Source organism: Balaenoptera ricei, chromosome 19, assembly GCF_028023285.1.
Source record: "Balaenoptera ricei isolate mBalRic1 chromosome 19, mBalRic1.hap2, whole genome shotgun sequence".
Classification (NCBI taxonomy): Eukaryota; Metazoa; Chordata; class Mammalia; order Artiodactyla; family Balaenopteridae; genus Balaenoptera; species Balaenoptera ricei.
The window spans coordinates 49,101,372-49,123,022 of NC_082657.1; the positions used below are offsets into that span (position 1 = coordinate 49,101,372).

The following is a 21,651-nucleotide window of genomic DNA, read 5'->3' on the forward strand; positions in this document are numbered from 1 at the left end:
CTTTCTTACAACATTAACCAGCTGGTGAAGCTTTTATCCAGCCTCGTCTGTTCTTACTTCGAGGGTCAAGGCCGTCACCAGTGGGCGGGACCCTACCGGGCAAATGGTAAAGTTCAGTAAGCTTCCGTATCTAATCTTTTATCTGCCTCCCACTCTCTTACTTTCGTATTCATTCTTACCTCTCAGCATAACCAACAGGCATGGTACGACCTTCTGCTTGTTTTAATTTCCTTAAACTTCCAGTATGGAGCTGATAGCTTTGATCCCTCTGATGGCTTCTGAGACAATATATCTCGTCTTACAAAGTAAAGGATTAAGGAAAACCCACAAAAAATGTCCTCTGTCTCAGACCCCCATATTTCATCTACTTTGTCGGGGGCTATTGAAACTTGTCCTTTTTCTTCTATGGAATGATGAGATTATGGGATTTATGGATTCTTGAATATAGTTTGGGCCTTTTTTTTTTTTTTTTTTTTTTATAGCTAACATTTTTTTTTTTTTTAGTACATTTATTTTTATTTATTTATTTATTTTTGGCTGTGTTGGGTCTTCGTTTCTGTGCGAGGGCTTTCTCCAGTTGTGGCAAGCGGGGGCCACTCTTCATCGCGGTGCGCGGGCCTCTCACTGTCGCGGCCTCTCTTATTGCGGAGCACAGGCTCCAGACGCGCAGGCTCAGCAGTTGTGGCTCACGGGCCTAGTTGCTCCGCGGCATGTGGGATCTTCCCAGACCAGGGCTCGAACCCGTGTCCCCTGCATTGGCAGGCGGACTCTCAACCACTGCGCCACCAGGGAAGCCCAGTTTGGGCCTTCTGAGCACTTATAGTTTACATGTACTGCAGTTCTGATGCAAAAGTGCAATTAGCTTTACAATTTTTTTGATTCTGTATCAAAGTATAGAATTTTACAAATTGTTGTGAATTCACCAGCATGCTCAGAGAAGACAATAATTCTGCAGGTGTTGGGGGTCTCCTGTGACTCGGAAAATTTAACCTCATCATCAGTTAGTGAGTTGCTAATTTCTACCAGGAATTACTATTTATTGAAATCTTCAGCTTGTTCAAGTGTCAACCTGGAATGTACTTTCAGTGGTTCCTGAAAACCACCGTCATTTCCACAGTTACCTAATCAGAGTTCTGCAGAGGCTCCAATCTCACTTAGGCACACTGGGTCCCGCCCAGGCCCATCAGCCTTGTGACTTCCTAGATGCAGTCAGCCAACTGCAAAAACTCCAGGAACGGTTGGAAACGCGCATTCTTCCCACAGAGCAAGGGCCATCCAGGTAATGCATCGCCCCAGGCTTTCTTTATCACCTGTAATCTTCCTAAACCTGTCTCTCAGCTGTTGGCTATGAGGTCATTCCTTCAACTTCTGTTCCTCAGGGACGAAACCAGAGCCCTTCCCCATCCTGAGCCCAGAAGGGAAGCAAGCCCATCTCTAATGCCCGGCTCAGATGGTTGACTTACTTCTGCTGGCTCCTGCTGGGGGTCACTAACCTGGCCTCAGCCTTTTTTACAGCACTTTATAGCCTGGAACTGAACAAAGACCAAGCCACCAGCTGGGTTATTTCGATATTATCATTGCTTCAGAACATCTTCATCACCAGTAAAGATATGTGAGAAACAGTGACACCGGCATGGGAGGAAACATTGCAGTTGCAGGAAGCTTGGGAAACTGAGGTCTGTGGGTGTCAATCCAAGGTGTCTAATGATTCTTACAACTTGACAAAAACAAAAAAACAAAACAGAAATTAGTAGAGTGAAATTTGTTAGGGGTATGTGTGCAGTAGTCACAGAAAAAACTAACAAGAACTGATGGACTAGTTGAAGTTTAGCAAAAAAGGATTGGGGAGTTAAGAGGGACAAGTAAAAAATCAACAATAAACTACCTTAAAAAAAAAAAAAAACAGAAAACTTACTTTTTAAAAATCTTCCCTTTCCTGGGCTTCCTTGGTGGCACAGTGGTTAAGGATCCACCTGCCAATGTAGGGGACACGAGTTCGAGCCCTGGTCCGAGAAGATCCCACGTGTCGTGGAGCAACTAAGCCCTGTGCCACAACTACTGAGCCTGTGCTTTACAGCCCACGAGCCACAACTGCTGAGCCCCTGTGCCACAGCTACTGAAGCCCGCACACCTAGAGCCTGTGCTCCCCAACAAGAGAAGCCACAGCAATGAGAAGCCCGCACACCGCAATGAAGAGTAGCCCCCGCTCACCGCAACTAGAGAAAGCCCGTGTGCAGCAACCAAAGACCCACCCAACACAGTGAAAAATTAACTAATTATTTTAAAAAGATGGTAAGTTTTTTGTTATGTGTATTTTACTACATTTTTTAAAAATTTATTTAATTTATTTATTTTTGGCTGTGTTGGGTCTTCATTTCTGTGCAAGGGCTTTCTCTAGTTGCGGCAAGCGGGAGCCACTCTTCATCACGGTGCACGGGCCTTTCACTGTCGCGGCCTCTCTTGTTGCGGGGCACAGGCTCCAGACGCGCAGGCTCAGTAGCTGTGGCTCACAGGCCTAGTTGCTCCGCAGCATGTGAGATCTTCCCAGACCAGGGCTCAAACCCATGTCCCCTGCATTGGCAGGCAGATTCTCAACCACTGCGCCACCAGGGAAGCCTTACTACAATTTTTTAAAATCCAATCAGTGTTCACATTTTCCTAGTTGTCTTATAAGTATTTATAGTTGTCTTGTTCAAATCAGGATCTAAATAAGGTCCATGTGTTGCAATGAGTTTGTCTCAGGTATTTTTAATATTTTATCTATAGGTTCTCCCTCCTTTTTTCTCTTTCTGTCACTCTCCATTCCTGCTATTTTTCTTACAATATATGTATTGAAGAAACCAAGTTGTTTGTCCTATAGAGTTCCCAACATTCTGGATTTTGGTGACAGGATTACTTCTGCTTTAAGAACCTACAAGCACACTTGGGGAGCTTTTAAAACTCTTGGTGCCCAGGCCTCTCTCCAGACCAATCTAATTGTAATCCCTGGAGATGGGATCCAAGGCCCAACATGTCGAAAGCTTCCCAGGTGATTCCATTGTGCAGCCCCATTTGAGACCCACTGATCCTAAAAGAGGGACAGAGTACAAGGAGTAGGTAGACCTTAAATAAAAAGAACTGCTGGAAGAGACAGACCAAAAAATAGCAAGAGCTCTTAAGGAGATTCAGTTACATCAGACACACAGACAAAGGCTTTTAGGAAATGAAAAACGTGATTTACAGATTTTAAAAATTCAGAAGTTGAATTGAAGATGTCATTATTGGGGACTTCCCTGATGGTCCAGTGGTAAAGAATCCACCTTCCAATGCAGGGAACACGGGTTCGATCCCTCATTGGGGAACTAAGATCCCACATGCCACGCACAGGGCAACTAAGCCCACGTGCCACAACTACTGAGCCTGCGCACCTCAACTAGAGAGGCTGCGTGCTGCAAACTACAGAGCCCATGCACTCTGGATCCCATGCGCCACAACTAGTGAGAGAAAATCTGCACTCCACAACTAGAGAGAAGCCCGAGGGCCACAACAAAGAGCCCGCACCGCAATGAAAGATCCCACATGCCTCAACGAAGATCCCACATTAAGACCCGATGCAGCCAAAAATAATAAGAAAAAAATATATATATATATTAAAAAAAAGATGTCATTATTGAGACTCAAATTAATGGATCAGGAAGATCAAACTAAAATGCAAAACATAAGACATGTATATAAAAATATTGAAAGTATAAAGAAAAAGAGACTTAAACAGTAGATCCAGGGGACTTAACATGCAGTTAAGAAGAGCGGTAATAATTAAACAGTTGAAAAAATTCCACTGTTGCAAAGAAATACTGAATTTGTTGACAGGCCTCTACTGGTTCCAGGCATAGTTAATTTAAAAAGACACACTGAAATGGAGGATAGTAGTTCTGGAACAGGGCCCAAGAGTCTGCATTCCTAACAAGTTCCTAGGCGATGCTGCTGCTGGTCTGTGGATCGCACTTCAAGTGGTATCACTATGAAGACAAACCTAGTTCCTCTGAAGAGTCAGTATCGCGAGAGAAAAATTAATGGGTGAGCGCTGTTCTAGGTCCTTTGAATAAATGAGTCATTTTTAATATGGATCAGATAGTATACTAGGAAATTATTGATCATTTCCTTAAGTGTGATAATGATATGAAAGTAGCCTGATTTTTAGGAGACACATGCTTGAAAACAGGAAGCCCTTGCCTTCCACTGTTTCAGTTTGTACATGAATTTCATTTACTCTGGTTCAGTTGAATCACACCAGTTTCCCAGCAACACAGTTCAAATCTCAGTTACTGGGACTTCCCTGGTGGTACAGTGGTTAAGAATCTGCCTGCCAGTGTGCGGGACACGGGTTCGATCCCGGTCCAGGAAGATCCCACATGCCACCGAGCAACTAAGCTCGCGTGCCACAGCTACTGAGCCTGCACTCTAGGGCCAACAAGCCACAACTACTGAGCCCGCGCCCTAGAGCCTGTGCTCCACAACAGGAGAAGCCACTGCAATGAGAAGACTGCACACCGCAACGAAGAGTAGCCCGTGCTTGCTGCAACTAGACAACGCCCACATGCAGCAATGAAGACCCAATGCAGCCAAAAATAAAAATAAAATTAACTTAAATGCATAACCAACAAGGACCTACTGTGTAGCAAAAAAAAATTCTCAGTTATCATGGTATATCAACTGTGAGTGATTGCATAAAGTACCAACTGCTGCTAGCCCTTTAGCCCATAATTCACTACATAAATTAACAGGTGTACATCATGATCAGTGACTAATCATGTCACTTCTCAAAGTCTGGGTGATTGGTCACCTGTTATCCCGTTTATGTACAGGCAGCAAATTGTGTAGTTGTGTTATTTCTTTGTCTCCCAGTCATAAACTCTGTGACATTTTACCATAAAATGGATAATTAAAAGAGGACCTTGGCCAACAAAGATGAAAATGCAGCAAATTAACAAAATAACACTGAAAGTGAAATTTGAATAGAATGTAAATGGAGTTATACAAGAAGCCGCTAACCATGAGAAGGTGGCCTGTGTTCAAGAAACTGTAGATACGCAGCCAGGTGAACTTAGTGAAGTCAAACTTACCAACATAAATGGAGAAATTGGTTATGAAGAAAAGGATGATGATGTCCCAGAGGAAGTAACACTGGCAAAAAACTAACATTAAAGGGACTCTTGGAGATATTTCACAGCATTGAAAGCATAAAGGATAAGATGCTGGAAGCCAGTGCAAACTTAGAACAGTATGACAATTCACCAAAGGCACGGACAAAATGCTCTCCCTGTATCCTAAATTATACAACAAGAGGAAGGCTAGCACTGTTCAAATTATTCTTGATAAATTTTCTACAAAGAAGTAACTTTAATTCTCAATGTTTCTAATGTTTTAAATTACATATTCGTTTTACTACTTGTAAATTTTTCTTTGTACCTTTATAACCAACAATAAGAGATTTTAATGTTTTGACACAAATCCTTAAATGTCACAGAACGATCATAATTTTTCCCCACTGACGATTAAGATCACTTTGCACAGTTTCAGCTTGCTAGGTCATTTGTATGATCCCACACTACCATGTAAAGTGAGAATTACCTTTAATTAGGTGTGAAATGTCATGTCTGTTATTTTCAACTGCTTCAGAAAAAGAAGCAAAACAAATACGGTGAAATGTTAACTTTAGTATCTTCCAATTTTTATGTATGTTTTAAAAATTTAATAATAAAATGTTGGATAAAAATAACTCAATGGGGACTTCCCTGGTGGTCCAGTGGTTAAGACTCCACACTCCCAGTGCAGGGAGCCTGGGTTCGATCCCTGGTTGGGGAACTAGATCCCACATGCTGCAACTAAGAGTTCACATGCTGCAGCTATGAAGCCCGCATGCTGCGATTAAATATCCCGTGTGCCACAACTAAGACCCGGTGCAGCCAAACAAATGAATAAACAAAGTAAATAAATATTTAAAAAAATAGTAACTCTGGATCATATACTCAAATGTAAAATTATAAATCTTTTAGAAGGAAACATAGGTGAAAATCTTCGAAACCTTAGGCTAGGCAAAGAGTTCTTATATACATACATTACCAGAAGCACAATCCAAGAAAGAAAAAATGGATAAATTGGACTTCATCAAAATTAAACATTTTGCTCTACAAAAGACACCTTTTTTTTTTTATTGAAGTGTAGTTGATTTACAATGTTGTGTTAGTTTCTGGTGTACAGCAAATGATTGAGTTATATGTATACGTATTCTTTTTCATATTCCTTTCCATTATGGTTTATTAGGGAATACTGAATATCCCTGTGCTATACAGTAGGACCTTATTGTTTATTTTTTATATAGTTGTTTGTATCTACTAATCCCAAAGTCCTAATTTATCCCTTCCCCACCTCCTTTCCCCTTTGGTAACCATAAGTTTGTTTTCTATGTCTATGAGTCTGTTTCCGTTTTGCAGATAAGTTCATTTGTATTATTTTTTAGATTCCACATATAAGTGATATAGTGGTATTTGTCTTTCTCTTTCTTACTTCACTTAGTATGATAATCTCTGGGTCCATCCATGTTGCTGCAAATGGCATTGTTTCATTCTTTTTTATGGCTAAGTAGCATTCCATGGTATATATGTACCTCATCTTCTTTATCCATTCATCTGTTGATGGACATTTAGGTTGTTTCCATGTCTTGGCTATTGTAAATAGTGACACCCCTATGACGTAGGGGTGCATGTTTCTTTTCAAATTACAGTTTTGTCCAGATATATGCTTAGGAGTGGGATTGCTGGATCACATGGCAACTCTATTTTTAGTTTTTTGAGGAACCTCCATACTGTTTTCCATAGTGGCTGCACCAATTTACATTCCCACCAACAGTGTAGGAGGGTTTCCTTTTCTCCACACACTCTAGAGCATTTGTTATTTGTAGACTTTTTAATGATAGCCATTCTGACCTGTGTGAGGTGATACCTCATTGTAGTTTTGATTTGCATTTCTCTAATAATTAACAGTGATGAGCATCTTTTCATGTGCCTGTTGGCCATATGTATGTCTTCTTTGGAGAAATGTCTATTAGGTCTTCTGCCCATTTTTTGATTAGGTTGTTTGTTTTTTTGTTATTGAGTTGTATGAGCTGCTTGTATATTTTGGAAATTAAGCCCTTGTCAGTTGTATCATTTGCAAATATTTTCTCCCAATCCGTAGATTGTCTTTTCGTTTGATTTGTGGTTTCCTTTGCTGTGCAAAAGCATATAAGTTTGATTAAGTCCCATTTTTTTTTTGTTTTTTTTTTTTGCTTTTATTTCTGTTTCCTTGGGAGAGTGACCTAAGAAAACATTGGTATGATTTATGTCAGAGAATGTTTTGTCTATGTTCTCTTCTAGGAGTTTTATGGTGTCATGTCTTATTTTTAAGTCTTTAAGCCATTTTGAGCTTATTTTTGTGTGAGGGTGTGTTCTAACTCACTGATTTACATGCTACAGTCCAACTTTCCCAGCACCACTTGCTGAAGAGACTGTCTTTTCTCCATTGGATATTCTTGCCACCTTTGTGAGAGATTAATCAACCATAGGTGTGTGGGTTTATTTCTGGGCTCTCTATTCTGTTCTATTAAGCCATATGTCTTTTTGTGCCAATACCATGCTGTTTTGATTACTGTAGCTTTGTAGTATTGTCTGAAGTAGAATGACTAAAATATCGATAATACTAAATACTGGTGAGGACGCAGAGTAACTGGGAACTCTCATTCATTGGTGGTAGAAATGAAAAAATGGCATAGCCACTTTGGAAAGCAGTTTACCAGTTTCCTACAAAGTTATACAGTTACCATATAACTTAGTAATTGCACTCCCAGGTATTTACCCAAAAGAAGTAAAAACCGGGACTTCTCTGGTGGTCCAGTGGTAAAGAATCTGCCTTCTAATGCAGGGGATGTGGGTTCAATCCCTGGTCAGGGAACTAAGATTCCCACATGCTGCAGGGCAGCTAACCCCATGTGCCGCAACTACTGAGCTCATGCGCCTCGATGAGAGAGCCTGCATGCTGCAAATTACAGAGCCCACGCACCCTGAAGTCTGTGTGCCACAATTAGAGAAGAGAAAACTCTCATGCCACAACTAAAGAGAAGTCCACATGCCTCAACAAAGACCCCGAGTGCCGCAACTAAGACCTGACACAGCCAAAAATAAATAAATAAGTAGAAATAAAAACCTATGTTCACACAGAATTGTGTGAATATTTGTAGCAGCTTTATTCATAATTGCCAAGGATGGGACTTCCCTGGCAGTCCAGTGGTTAAGACTCTGCGCTTCCACTGCAGGGGGCACGGGTTTGATCCCTGGTCAGGGAACTAAGATCCCACATGCCACATGGTGTGGCCAATAATAATAATAATTATAATAATAATAATTGCCAAGGATGGAACCAACCCAAATGCCCATCAGCTGGTGAATGGATAAGCTGTGGTACATCCGTACAGTAGACTACTCAGCAATGAAAAAGAACAAACTACTGGTACATGTAGTGACATAGATGAATCTCAGATGTATTATTGTAAGTGAAAGAAGCCAGTTCCAAAAGCATACTTTATGATTCCATTTATATGACACTCTGCAAAAAGCAAAAACTACATGGATGAAGAATCTATCAGTGGTTCCCAAAGATGGAGGTAGTAAAAAGGGCTGATCACAAAGGGGCAGCATCAGGGAATTTTTTGGGGTGATGAAACTGTAAGGTATCTTGATTATAGTGGTGGATACTCTGTGTATTTGTCAACACATAGAATTATACACCAAAAGGAGTGTGTTTTTTTAATGTGTGTAAATACATTTTTTTAAAGCTAAAAAAACCTTTGTTATTACAATGGCTAAAAAAACCGGTAAAAAGTTCCTCTTCACTGGTCAAATAACTTAGAATAGTAAGATTCAATTTTGCTTTTAAAAATGGCAAAGGAAAACAAATGATAATACACAGTGATGCCAGGGAAAATGGGCACTTAATGCTGGTTGAGGAAAATCTGGCAGTATACAGTAAAAGCCTTCAAATTCTGCATCCCTTTGCTGAGTAAGTTTCATTTCTAAGGATCTATTCTGAGAAAATTGAGTGGTTTATAATAATAAAATAAATTGGCAACAATTTAAATGTTCAAAAATAGGACATTGCTTAATATAAGACAGCCATATCTGTGTAATGGGATACTGAGCAGCCATTTAAAATGTTATAGAAAATGTAAGGATGTGGAAAACTGGTCCAGATATATTAAGACAAAATGATTAATGGATATATTCCAAATTTTTTAAGTTTCTTAAAAATCTCTAATTTTTTTGAAAATTTTTATAATAAATGTATATAAGTTTTTAAAAGTTGGAAAGTATAAAAAGAGGAACAGAAGAGATGGAAACCAATGTGTTAGCTTAGCTATCGGTATTGCTAAAGTGCAGTTTGGTTGAACTCATGGCCAAGTGTACTTTTTAGTAATTTCCCCTCAAATGTAATCCTTGGGACAATCCACAAGAGGGCGACTTTAGGTCTGCAAAGAAGACACACCTGGAATTGCCACATCACAATAGGGGTGTGTGGCAACAGGCTGGAAATACTACTCTTGTCCTTTGTTCTCCGAGGACGGGAGCACTTTCCTCCCCTCCAAGGAAATTTAAGGAGCGGGGGACACTTGTTTCCCCTAACAGAGGCTTAAGGTCTTACTCAATTCTAAGATTCCATGCCTGCTTCAGCAAAACTGGCACTTTCAAAAATGCAGCTTCTTCAGTCTAGCACATCAAAGTTGTTCCAAAAACAGGTGTTAGTGAACACCTTATACAGATCATCACAAATCATTTAATAGTTTAAACTTTCCTAGCCAAGCAGATTAAGGACTACAAGCAAAAATACAAAGATTAACATTATATCAACCACATCCTCATGGTTATGCAAAAATAATTATGAATTTACTTAATTCTCAGTTTTCCATAAAAATAAAGGGCCAAGTCACTGAAATGTATTAATCATACCCACCTTCACCTTTACCTAATGGCGCCACCTTCTTGGTTCCTGTACTGTCTGCTCATTAAGTTTCTCCTCTGACTTTCCTGTCTAGGTGATCTTCCTCACATTGTTTTACTCACTGCTGCTGAACAGGATGCTGTGGCTTCACAAAGAGAAGGAACATCAAACCAAGAGGATCTTGGCACTCTTGGGTAATTCAAGTAGTTCTAACTAATGTCTAATGTTGCAAATAGCAAATTGTATCAGAACAGTGGACTCCTAGCCGCCTCACTGACTCAGAGGAATCTATCCATTCAGGATCTTGTCTCTGACCAGCTGTTGCACCTCCTTCCCAGCCCAAGACTAACCAGTGCGTCACCAAAACTCTTAATGATCCATCCCTCCCTAGATCTCTCAATGCTTCTACTCTTCCCTATATTCTAGATTCCTTCCTAGTGTTTCTAGCTTTGAGCCCCAAGTGCTGTTTCCAAATGCTCACCCTCTGTATCTGAATGCCTGTAGGTATCTCAAATTAAACATGCCCCAAGCAGAATTATTTGCCTGCCCCACAAATTCACTTCTTTACTCTGTTTTCTCGTTTCAATTAATAGCATCACCATTCTCTAAAAACATAAGAATAATCCTAAATCCCACCCCCTATTCAGTCACCAAACCTGAGGGAGTCTACCCTCTAAATAACTGACTAGAGCCACTCATATCACATAGATGAAACTCACAAACACAAAGATGGCCAAAAAGCAAACTGCAGAAAAATTAACACATTTTTTTAACATCTTTATTGGAGTATAATTGCTTTACAATGGTGTGTTAGTTTCTGCCTTATAACAAAGTGAATCAGCTATACATATACATATATCCCCATCTCTTCCCTCTTGCATTTCCCTCCCTCCCACCCTCCCTATCCCACCCCTCTAGGTGGTCACAAAGCACTGAGCTGATCTCCCTGTGCTATGCAGCTGCTTCCCACTAGCTATCTATTTTACATTTGGTAGTGTATATATATGTCCATGCCACTCTCTCACTTTGTCCCAGCTTACCTTTCCCCCTCCCCGTGTCCTCAAGTCCATTCTCTACATCTGTGTCTTTATTCCCATCCTGCCCCTAGGTTCTTCATGACCATTTTTTTTTAACACAACATTTTAATCATGCAAAACAATGCATGTCTTGCTTAGAGACGTATTTTTTAATGAAGAAATGCTCAGGATGATACACTCCAAAATTTAGGAGAGGATTAGCTCTCTGAAGGAAAGAAGGGATACCATCACAGAGGTACACAGTGGATTTTATCTTGGCAATCACTTATTTCTTAAACTGAGTGGTGGGCACGCTGCTAAGGGGTTGGCATCTTCTTCCTTATGAGATTAAAAAATTAGTAATCTGACTTCAAACCACCGTCCTAGCCCTCATTTCATCTCTCCATCTCTGGAATTGCTGTTCCCTTTGCTAAAATGACTTTTTTCTTGTCCTTATCCTTGTCCATCTAGAGAATTCTTTCTGACTCATCATTCAAAACAGATGTCAGATGTCACTGCCTCTGGGCCACCTTCTCTGAATTCCTCAGGGAGGTTTGTTTTTCTTTTCAGTGATCCCTCAGCATTTGGTTCCTACAGGCTGACAAGTTTAGGTCATATTCTAACTCCCTTTCTCTCTCCGTCTTGATTTATGTGTCTCCAGATTCTTCTGCTCACAGTGTGGTCTGGAGACCAGCAGCAGTGGCATCTCCTGAACTGTCAGATACGCAGAATCTTAGGCCTCACCCCAGAAACTGCATTTTAACAAAATTCCAGGTGATCCCCTTGCACATTAAACTTTGAGAAACACCACTCTGGAGCAGTGCTCCCATCGGGTGGTCCACTGACTAAAACTGTGTTTCTAGTCCAAGATAAGTACAGAAATTGAGAATAAGCATTTAGAAACTTTTAGAGCAATTGGGCAGACTAATTTTAGGCCTATTGAATCTAATTTTCAAAATGGGGCTTGTATTTTGTAGGCCTCTGTTCTATGTCATTTTTCTAGTAATTCAATTTTACCGTATTTTACAAAAGTATCAGTCCCTGATGGATTGGAAATTTTTTTTTAAATCTTTCATGATAGTTTGGGAAGGGCTGCTTAGATAGCTTTATTCTCTATTTCAACATTTAACAGGAGATACTCATAGTAGATGCTCAACAAATGTTGATGAATAACTACTTAATGAAATATACCCTTTTTTGGCCTATATTTGAATTTTTGACAGCAAGATGTCCTTCATCATTACCCGGTTCAAGAGATGAAAACAACCCCATCTACGTAGCCCCAGCTATGAATGGTCCAGTTAAGCGCCCAGAAAGAACCTTGAAAGAGAAGAAATGCTTCAAGTTGACAGGAGATGTTTTGGGTATGGAGAGAAAATGGTAACCTGTTGATACAGCAACACATTTCCCAGCAAGGAAAGGGGGAGTGAGAATAAAATGGAAAATATAGAAGAAGGGTGGAAAACTATTTTAAAATATTCACCTCGAAAAATTCTGGATTCCCTTAAGGCTGTAAGGTGAATGGAAGGACTCCTGAACTTGGAATCTTGAGATCTAATTGTGTGTTTCAGTAAGTCACTTTCTCTACCTGCAGAATGTAACAATGAAACTTGATCTACATCACATGGTGGAGGAAAAATGAATATGCTTTGAAAAATAGATGTCCTGGGAATTCCCTGGTGGTCCAGTGGTTAGGACTCCACACTTCCACTGCAGGGGGCACGGGTTCGATCCCTGATGGGGGAACTAAGATCCCACATGTCATGCAGCATGGCCAAAAAAAAAAAACAATACTGCTGTCCTGTAAGTGCAAGGTAACTGGTTCAACACGTCTAGTGTTTGGGTTATTGGATTCTCTGGACCGAAGAAGACAAATTCTGTTTTTATCATGCCTTCCCTTCTTGTGAACACAGACAATCTATAGATAACTGGGGAGGGGAAGGGGAGGGGATGAAAAGAGTGGTCTGGGTCTGGGGGGACATTTAGACCTAAGAACTAAAATACAACACTTTTTGTGTGAGATTTTATGTATCTTATTTTTAAGTAAAATTTCTGATCAGTGGCAGAATAATTCTGGGAAGGAGTATGTAAATATCTATAGATATATAGAGATATCACTAAGAGCCAAATGCTTTTGCTTATCTGTTTACAATTATTAGGTTGAACCATATCAAATTGCCAACTTTTGACTGTTTTTGACCTGTAAAAGTCTGTAAGCTTAGGAAGAAATGAAGAAAAACATACAGAGGATTTCTAAGCTAACTATTCACCTATGATTTTCTCTTCTAATACTAGTACAAATACTTTTCCTTATCCTGTTGATGACTGCAGTCTACTCAGCACACAACTCCAATAGATTTTACCTCCGTCAAGCTATCCACCAGAGCTTTCCTTACCGTTTCTCAGAGATCAAACTTCTTAACCATTTCTACTCCTGGGCCAGTAGCACCCTCCTTCCTAACCTGTACAGGGATTACAGAGGTAAGAACACAGTCCTGGGGCCCAGCCCTGCAAATGTGGGGTGCAGTTGGTTTTTCAAACGCCCCTGCAGTAAGTAACCCATTAGAACAATGGAGAAAGGTCTGCTGGCTTTTTCAATATTACTGCACCTCTGTGGGCACCCAAAGGTCCACTCCCAGGGCCCCATCTAAGCAGGTTCAGGTTTACGTCTGTTCACCCAAGGGTGATCAGGCCCATGAAGGCTGATTCCCACTGATGAGTTTCACAAGAGGCTGATAAACAAAATTGAGAATTTATTCACTAACAACATGAAAAGTAACTGGAGTGATCCCTGGGACTGGTTGCCTCCTTGTGAAGGAGGGAACCACATGTAGCTGAGAAGTTTGTTCTATAAGCACAGAACCATGAAAACAGTGTAACCAGAAAGATCTCCACACCAGATGATATTTTGATATATTGCCTGATGTGCAGTCATTCCCAAGTCTGTGATGTATCTGTGTAACTTTTCTTGGTTGGTTATCCAGTTGAGTTCCACGAATATGTAGTGAACACCTAGTATGCTGGGAACTGTCCTAGGAGCTAATAAAATGATGGACATTATATGGTTTGTACCCTCAAAGAACCTCACCATCAAGAGGAGTTAGTATGGGGACTTCCCTGGTGGTGCAGTGGGTGACAATCCATCTGCCAATGCAGGGGACACAGGTTCAAGCCCTGGTCCAGGAAGATCCCACATGCCACGGAGCAGCTAAGCCCGTGCGCCACAACTACTGAGCCTGTGCTCTAGAGCCTGCGAGCCACAACTACTGAGCCCACGTGCCACAACTACTGAAGCCTGTGCGCCTAGAGCCCATGCTTCACAACAAGAGAAGCCACAGCAATGAGAAGCCCGCGCACCACTACGAAGAGTAGCCTCCGCTCACCACAGCTAAAGAAAGCCCGCGCACAGCAACGAAGACCCAAACGCAGTCAAAAAAAAAAAAAAAAAAAAACGAGTTAGTATGAATGCTTGTTTTTTTTTTTTTTAATAATTTTTCATTTTTATTTTTTTCATTTGGCTGCATCGGGTCTTAGTTGCAGCACGCAGGATCTTTTCATTGCAGTGCACAGTCTCTTCATTGCAACGTGCAGGCTTCTCTCTAGTTGTGGCACAAGGGCTCCAGAGCACGTGGGCTCAGTAGTTGCGTGCACAGGCTCTCTAGTTGTGGCGCGCGGGCTCAGTAGTTGCCATGCTTGGGCTTAGTTGCCCCACGGCATGTGGGATCTTTGTTCCCTGACCAGGGATCGAACCCACGTCCCTTGCATTGGAAGGCGGATTCTTAACCACTGAGCCACCAGGGAAGTCCCAGTATGAATGCTTCTTGTTCAGTATCTTTCACCAGTTACCAGCACTTTGCCATATTATAACTTTATATCTTATTAAGCTGTATTCTGGAAATTGCATTCATTAATCTCAGGATTGGTGGCTTTCTGTTGGGATTTGGAACATCTCCTAGGTTCCTGAAAAAAATCTGAATGATATGTTCATCTCAGCAAACATGTATAGTCCTTTTTTTAAAATTAATTTTTATTGGAGTATAGTTGATTTACAATGTTGTGTTAGTTTCTGCTGTACAGCAAAGTGAATCAGTTATATATATACATATACCCACTCTTTTTTAGATTCTATTCCCATATAGGTCATTACAGAGTATTGAGTAGAGTTCCCCGTGCTATACAGCAGGTTCTTATTAGTTATCTATTTTATATATAATAGTGTGTATATGTCAATCCCAATCTTCCAATTTATCCCTCCCCCACTTTCCCCCTTGGTAAGCATAAGTTTGTTTTCTACATCTGTATAATCTTTTCTTAAACGTGTACTTGTTGCATTTAAGAGTTTTTACAGATGGCAACTTCTGTGCATTGCATGTTGATTCTTTCTAGTTGAGTTTTAAATGGTGACAGTTCTAGGTTGAGGGCACATTCTGTTTGCAGTCAGTAACTGTCTATACTGACTTAAATAAAAAGTGAATCAGACCCTCGGTGGCTAAGGCTAGTGCCGTCACAATAGGCATGTTCTCCTCTTAGACTCCTTCACTCTGCGGTATAGTGTCGTGGTCCAAAGGCGCAGACTCAGAAGGCTGCCCAGACTGCCCAGGTTCACATCCTTGCTCTCCACTTACCAGCAGTGTGTTCTTGGGTAAATTACTCAACCTCCTGTGCCTCAGTCTCCCCATCTGTACAATGGGGATAATCTTAGGACCTACCCTGTAAGATAGACATGAAGATTAAAACCTTAGTAGATCTAAGTGCTTAGAACAGTGTCGGGCACATACTGTTCACTCGATGGGTGTTAGCTATTGTTATTAACTGGGGCAGTTGGAGCTCTGGTTGTACTAGAACCACAGAGTTTACATGAGTTACCTGGACATACTAAGGAAGAGCAACAGCAATCTGTAGATGTAGATAATGAAATAGAATTAAGTAGATATGGGGTAAACAGCAGTAAAAATTGTAACATTTTTTAACTCTTCAATTGCTAAAAAATGTTTGCTTTCAGAATTGATGTAGCCCAGTCCCATTAGTCCACTTGTTTTCAGGAATATTGAAGCCCAGGCCATTCATGGCAGGTAATCTGTATCCTATAAATAAATCTGTATCCTATAAATACAGGACTTTCCTAAATAGCCTAGTCCAATGTTGAAACACATTTAGGGAAGAATTTTTTTTGTAGGATTTAATTAAAATTCCTCTTGCAGCAATTTAAACTTTTTCTCTTTTGACTTTCTTCTGAGGTGAAAAAACACTAATCACAATTCTACAATTGCATGGTTTTCATTTAAGAAATACAAAGTAAGGCCATCTTTGAAGGTTAAGTCACCCTTTACCTTTCTCTTTTATCTTCTGCAGGACCCTAGGTCCTTTAATAACCTACTGCAAACCTCTCCCTGCCAAATTTTGTAACATAATCTTTTTCTTTCATGTTAAAACATTTTTTCATAATTAAAACATGAATATGTAGAAAATCCATACGTACCACGATGTATATTGTGCAACTCTCCTTTATCCCCTGATCCCCCTTCTCTCTTTCCTAGAGGCAACTACATTCCCAATCGATTATACAGACATACCTCACTTTATTGTATTTCACTTTACTGCACTTCGCAGATACTGCATCTTTTCTTTAACAAATTGAAGATTTGCCAACCCTGTGTCAAGCAGATTCATTGGTGCCATTTCTCCAATAGCATTTGCTCACTTCGTGTCTCTGTGTCACATTTTGGTAACTCTCGAAATATTTCAAACTTTTTCACTATTATATTTGTTACGGTGACTTGTGATCAGTGATCTTGGATGTTACTATTGCTAAAAGAAGGCTCAGATGATGGTTAGCATTTTTTAGCAATAAAGTATTTTTTTTTAGCAATGAAGTATTTTTAATTTAGGTGTATGTACATTGTTTTTTTAGACATAATGGTATTGTACACTTAATAGACTATAATACAATGTAAACATAACTTTTTTTTTTTGGCCACACCGCACGGCCTGCAGGATCTTAGTTCCCCAACCAGGGATTGAACCCAGGCCCCAGCAGTGAAAGCTCCAAGTCCTAACCACTGGACCACCAGGGAATTCCCTAAACATAACTTTTATATGCACTGGGAAACCAAAAAATTCATGTGACTTGATTTATTGCAGTGGTCTAGAACCGAACCCATAGTATCTCCAAGGTATTCTTGTAAATTCTTTCAGAGGTAATCTATACATTTGCAAATACATTTGATGATAAACAGCAGCATACTATAAACATTGTCATGCCTTTTTGCCTTTTACCCTTAATTTGCCTGGAGATTGTTCCATCGGCATATATAAAGCTGTCCCTTTTTATGTTTTACTCATTTACTATATAGTATGCCATTGCGTGGATGTACCATAAGTTATATAACCAGTTCCCTATTAATAGACATTTAGATTGTTTCCACTCTTCTACTGTTAACAATAATACTACCATTTATATACCCTTTTACATATGTAATTTCACTCATGTGCAAATATATCTGTAAGATAAGTACCTTGAAAAGACTTGCTAAAAATGTATATCCATTTTTCATTTAGAAAGATATTGCCAAATTGTTCTCCTCAATTGTACCAATTAATGTTCCCATGAGCAATGTATTATTAGATCTGCCCACATCGCCAACAGTTCAGTGAACATTGGTGTTTTCATACAATACAGGTAACTCTGAAATATACAAAAGGTTTGCAACTGCACTCATGAGAAAATGCAAGTTTAAAATAAGGAACAATTTTTCACCTCTCATATGGACAAAACTTGCCTCTGCTCTTGCCCTTCTTCATTCCATCTTCCCCATATTATTTTTTTTACAACATAAATGTGTTTTGTCCCTGTTCAAAACCTCCCAATGGATTCCATCACACTTAAAATAAAAGCCCAATCCCTTTCTAAAGCTTACTCTAGGGCCTTCCCTGTCCAGACCTATAGCTACATCTGTTACTTCTCCTACCCTCATTCTGACCCTCATTCGCTCTAATTCAGCCACACAAGCTTCTGTGCTCTCCTTAAACACGATGCACATGCTCTTGCCTTGGCCTTGGAACTTGCTATTGCCCTGACTGACGTTTGCATTGGGAGCTCCAAACTTTATTAGGGTCTCTCTCATAAGCCACCTCCTCTGAGAAACCTCTAATCATCCTGTAAATAAATAGCACTGCTCCCTCCTCACAGAACACTCTCTAGCCCTTCTTCCTACTCAGTTTTTTTTTTTAATTAATTTTTTAAAATTTATTTATTCATTTTTGGCTGCATTGGGTCTTCGTTGCCGTGCGTGGGCTTTCTCTAGTTGCAGCGAGCAGGGGCTACTCTTCGTTGTGGTGTGCGGGCTTCTCATTGTGGTGGCTTCTCTTGTTGCTGGAGCACGGGCTCTGGGCGCGCAGGCTTCAGTAGTTGTAGCACGCGGGCTTAGTTGCTCCGCGGCTCAGTTTTTCTTCATAGCACTATTATTACCTGAATATTGTTTGGTTATTGCCTGTCTCCCTCCCTCCTCAAATGTGAATGCTCTGTGGACAGGGACTCTTGTCCACTGCTGTGTTCCCAGCACCTAGAACAGGACCTGGTGTATGTGAGAGAAAGAATGAATGAATGTCATTCTATAATTTTTGCCCATTTTTCATTGGGCTGCTTGGTTTTGTTTGCTTGTTTTGATAAATGGGAGCTTTGTATGTATTAAGAGCTTGTTCAGTTGTAGAGATTTAGACATTTATACAGAAACAAAATAAGGATTTATAAAAATTAATTTAGGGAATTGGTAGCTTATGATGTTCTATCTGGGAGTGTGGTATGCTTTTTCTATTCTCATCTGCATTTGTATCCCTCAGTAATATTAAATTCTCTTCATATAATTCTTGCACATCTCTTGTTAGGTTTATCTTTTGTGGTCTATTGTGAATGAGATTTTATTTCACTATAGTTTCTAAGTAAATATTGTTTGAATATATGAAGGCTATTGATTTTATTATATTTAGTACCCAGCCAGCTTGCTGAATTTTTTTGTTAAGTAATAGTTTTTAGGTTGATTCTCTTTTCTCCCCAGCTTTATTGAGGTACAATGGAGAAATTAAAATTGTATATATTTAAGGTGCAACGTGATGTTTTGATATATGAATACATTGTGAAATGTTTACACAATCAAACTAACATATCCATCACCTCACATGGTTACATGTTTTGTTTTTAGTGTGATAAGAACTTATTCTCTAAGTAAATTTCAAGTATACAATATATTACTATTAACTATAATCTATAAACTATAATCATGCTATACATTAGATCTCCAGGACTTACTGATTTTTAAAACTAAAAGTTTGTATACTCTGACTGACATCCACCCATCCCCCTCCCCACCCCAGCCCCTGGTAACCACCATTCTACCCTCTGGTTCTGTAAGTTCGACTTTTTAAAATTGCACTTATAAGAGATCATACATGTTTCTTTGTTTGGCTTATTTCATATCTTCACTTTTGTGAATAATCCTGCTATGAACATGGGAGTGCAGATATCTCTTCAAGATGCTGATTTCATTTCCTTTCAATATATAGCCAGTAGTAGGATTACTGGATCATCTAGTAGTTCTATTTTTAATTTTTTGAGGAACCTCCATGCTGTTTTCCATAATGGCTGTACCAGTTTACATTCCCACCAACAGGGCTCCTTTCTCCAAAACCTCACCAACATTTGTTATTTCTTGTCTTCTTGATAATAACCATCCTCACAGTCGTGAGGTGATATCACATCGCAGTTTTGGTTTGTTATTTCCTTGACGATTAGTGATTTTTACATACACCTGTTGTTCATTTGTATTTCTTTAGAAAAATGTGCATTCAGGTCCTTTGCCCATTTTTTAATCAGGTTGATTTTTTTTTTTTTTTGGTATTGAGTTGTATGAGTTCTTTATGGATTTTGGATTTTAACCCCGTATCAGATATATAGTTTGCAAGTATTTTCTCCCATTTCATAGGTTGCCTTTTCATTTTGTTTATTGTTTCCTTTGCTGTGCAGAAACTTTTTAGTTAGATGTAGTCCCACTTGTTTTAGCTTTTGTTGCCTGTGCATTTAGTGTCATATCCAAAAAATTGCCAAGACCAGTGTCAAGAAGCTTTTTCTGTTTTCTCATAGGAATTTTGCAGTTTCAGGTCTAAGGTTTAAGTTGTTAATCCATTTGGAGTTGATTTTTTGAATATGGCAAAATAAAAGTGTCCAATTGCATTCTTTTGCATGTGGAAATCCAGTTTTCCTAGCATTACTTGTTGAAGAGACTAGCCCCATTGTGTATTCTTGGCACCCTTGCCATAGATTAGTTGGACGAATCTATGGGTGTGGGTTTAATTCTGGGCTCTCTATTCAGTTCCATTGTTCTATGTATCTGTTTTTATCCCAATACCATAGTATTTTGATTACTATAGTTTTGCAATATAGTTTGAAATCAGGAAGTGTGATGCTTCCAGCTTTGTTCATCTTTCTCAAGATTATTTTGGCTATTCACGGTATTTTTGTGGTTCCATACAAATTTTAGGATTGTTTTCTCTATTTCTGGGGAAAATGCCACTGGAATTTTGATAGAGATTGCATTGAATCTGTAGATCACTTTGTGTAGTATGGACATTTTAACAACATTAACTCTTCCAATCCATGAATGTGGGAAGTCTTCCCATTTACTTTTGTCTTTTTCATATCTTTCATCAATCTCTTATAGTTTTCATTGGACAGATTTTTCACCTCGGTTAAATTTATTCCTAAGTGTATTATTCTTTTTGATGTTATTGTAAATGAGATTGTTTTCTTAATTTCTTTTTCAGCTAGTTGTTAGTGTAACAAAATGCAACTGATTTTTGTATTTTGATTTTTTATTCTGTAGCGTTACTGAATTCATTTTTTTAACAGGTTTTTGGTGGAGTCTTTAGGGTTTCTATATATAAGACCATGTCATCTGCAAAAACAGTTTTACTTCCTCCTTTCTTATTTGGATGCCTTTTATTTATTTTCCTTACCTGACTTCTCTGGCTAGGACTTCCAGTACTGTGTTGAATAGACATGGTGAGAGTTGGCATCCTTGTCTTGTTCCTTATCTTAGAGGAAGAGCTTTTAGCTTTTCACAATTATGATGTTAGCTGTGAGCTTGACATATATGGCCTTTATTATGTTGAAGTACATTCCTTCTTGCCTAATTTGTTGAGAGTTTTTATCGTGAAAGGTTGTTAAATTTTGTTGAATGCTCTTTCTGCATCTGTTGAGATATGTTTTTAATCCTTCATTCTTTTAATATGGTGTATCACATTTATTGACTTACATGGGATCTTAGTTTCCTGACCAGGGATCGAACCCACACCCCCCTGCAGTGGAAATACAGAGTCCTAACCACTGGACCACCAAGGAAGTCTGAGAATTTAAACGTTTAAATGTTTGATAGAATTCACCCATGAAGCTATCTGGCCCTGGGCTTTTCTTTGTTGAGAGGTTTTTGATTACTGCTTCAGTCTCCTTACTTATACTTCATATGTTCAGGTTTTCTGTTTATTCATTATTCAGTTGTATGTTTCTAGGAATTTATCCATTTTTTCTAGGTTATCCAGTTTGTTGGCATGTAATTATTCCTAGTAGTCTCTTATG

General features: G+C 39.4%; 1 protein-coding gene across 1 annotated transcript in view; it reads left to right on the forward strand.

Annotated features, from left to right (window-relative positions):
- PKD1L3 (polycystin 1 like 3, transient receptor potential channel interacting) overlaps positions 1-21,651 on the forward strand; it is a 64,463-nt gene that overhangs the window by 39,560 nt on the left and 3,252 nt on the right. The window contains 7 exon segments of the mRNA XM_059903766.1: positions 1-106; positions 1,087-1,329; positions 1,411-1,612; positions 10,078-10,202; positions 12,248-12,388; positions 13,320-13,799; positions 20,161-20,177. Coding sequence (XP_059759749.1) covers positions 1-106; positions 1,087-1,329; positions 1,411-1,612; positions 10,078-10,202; positions 12,248-12,388; positions 13,320-13,799; positions 20,161-20,177 — 1,314 coding nt within the window.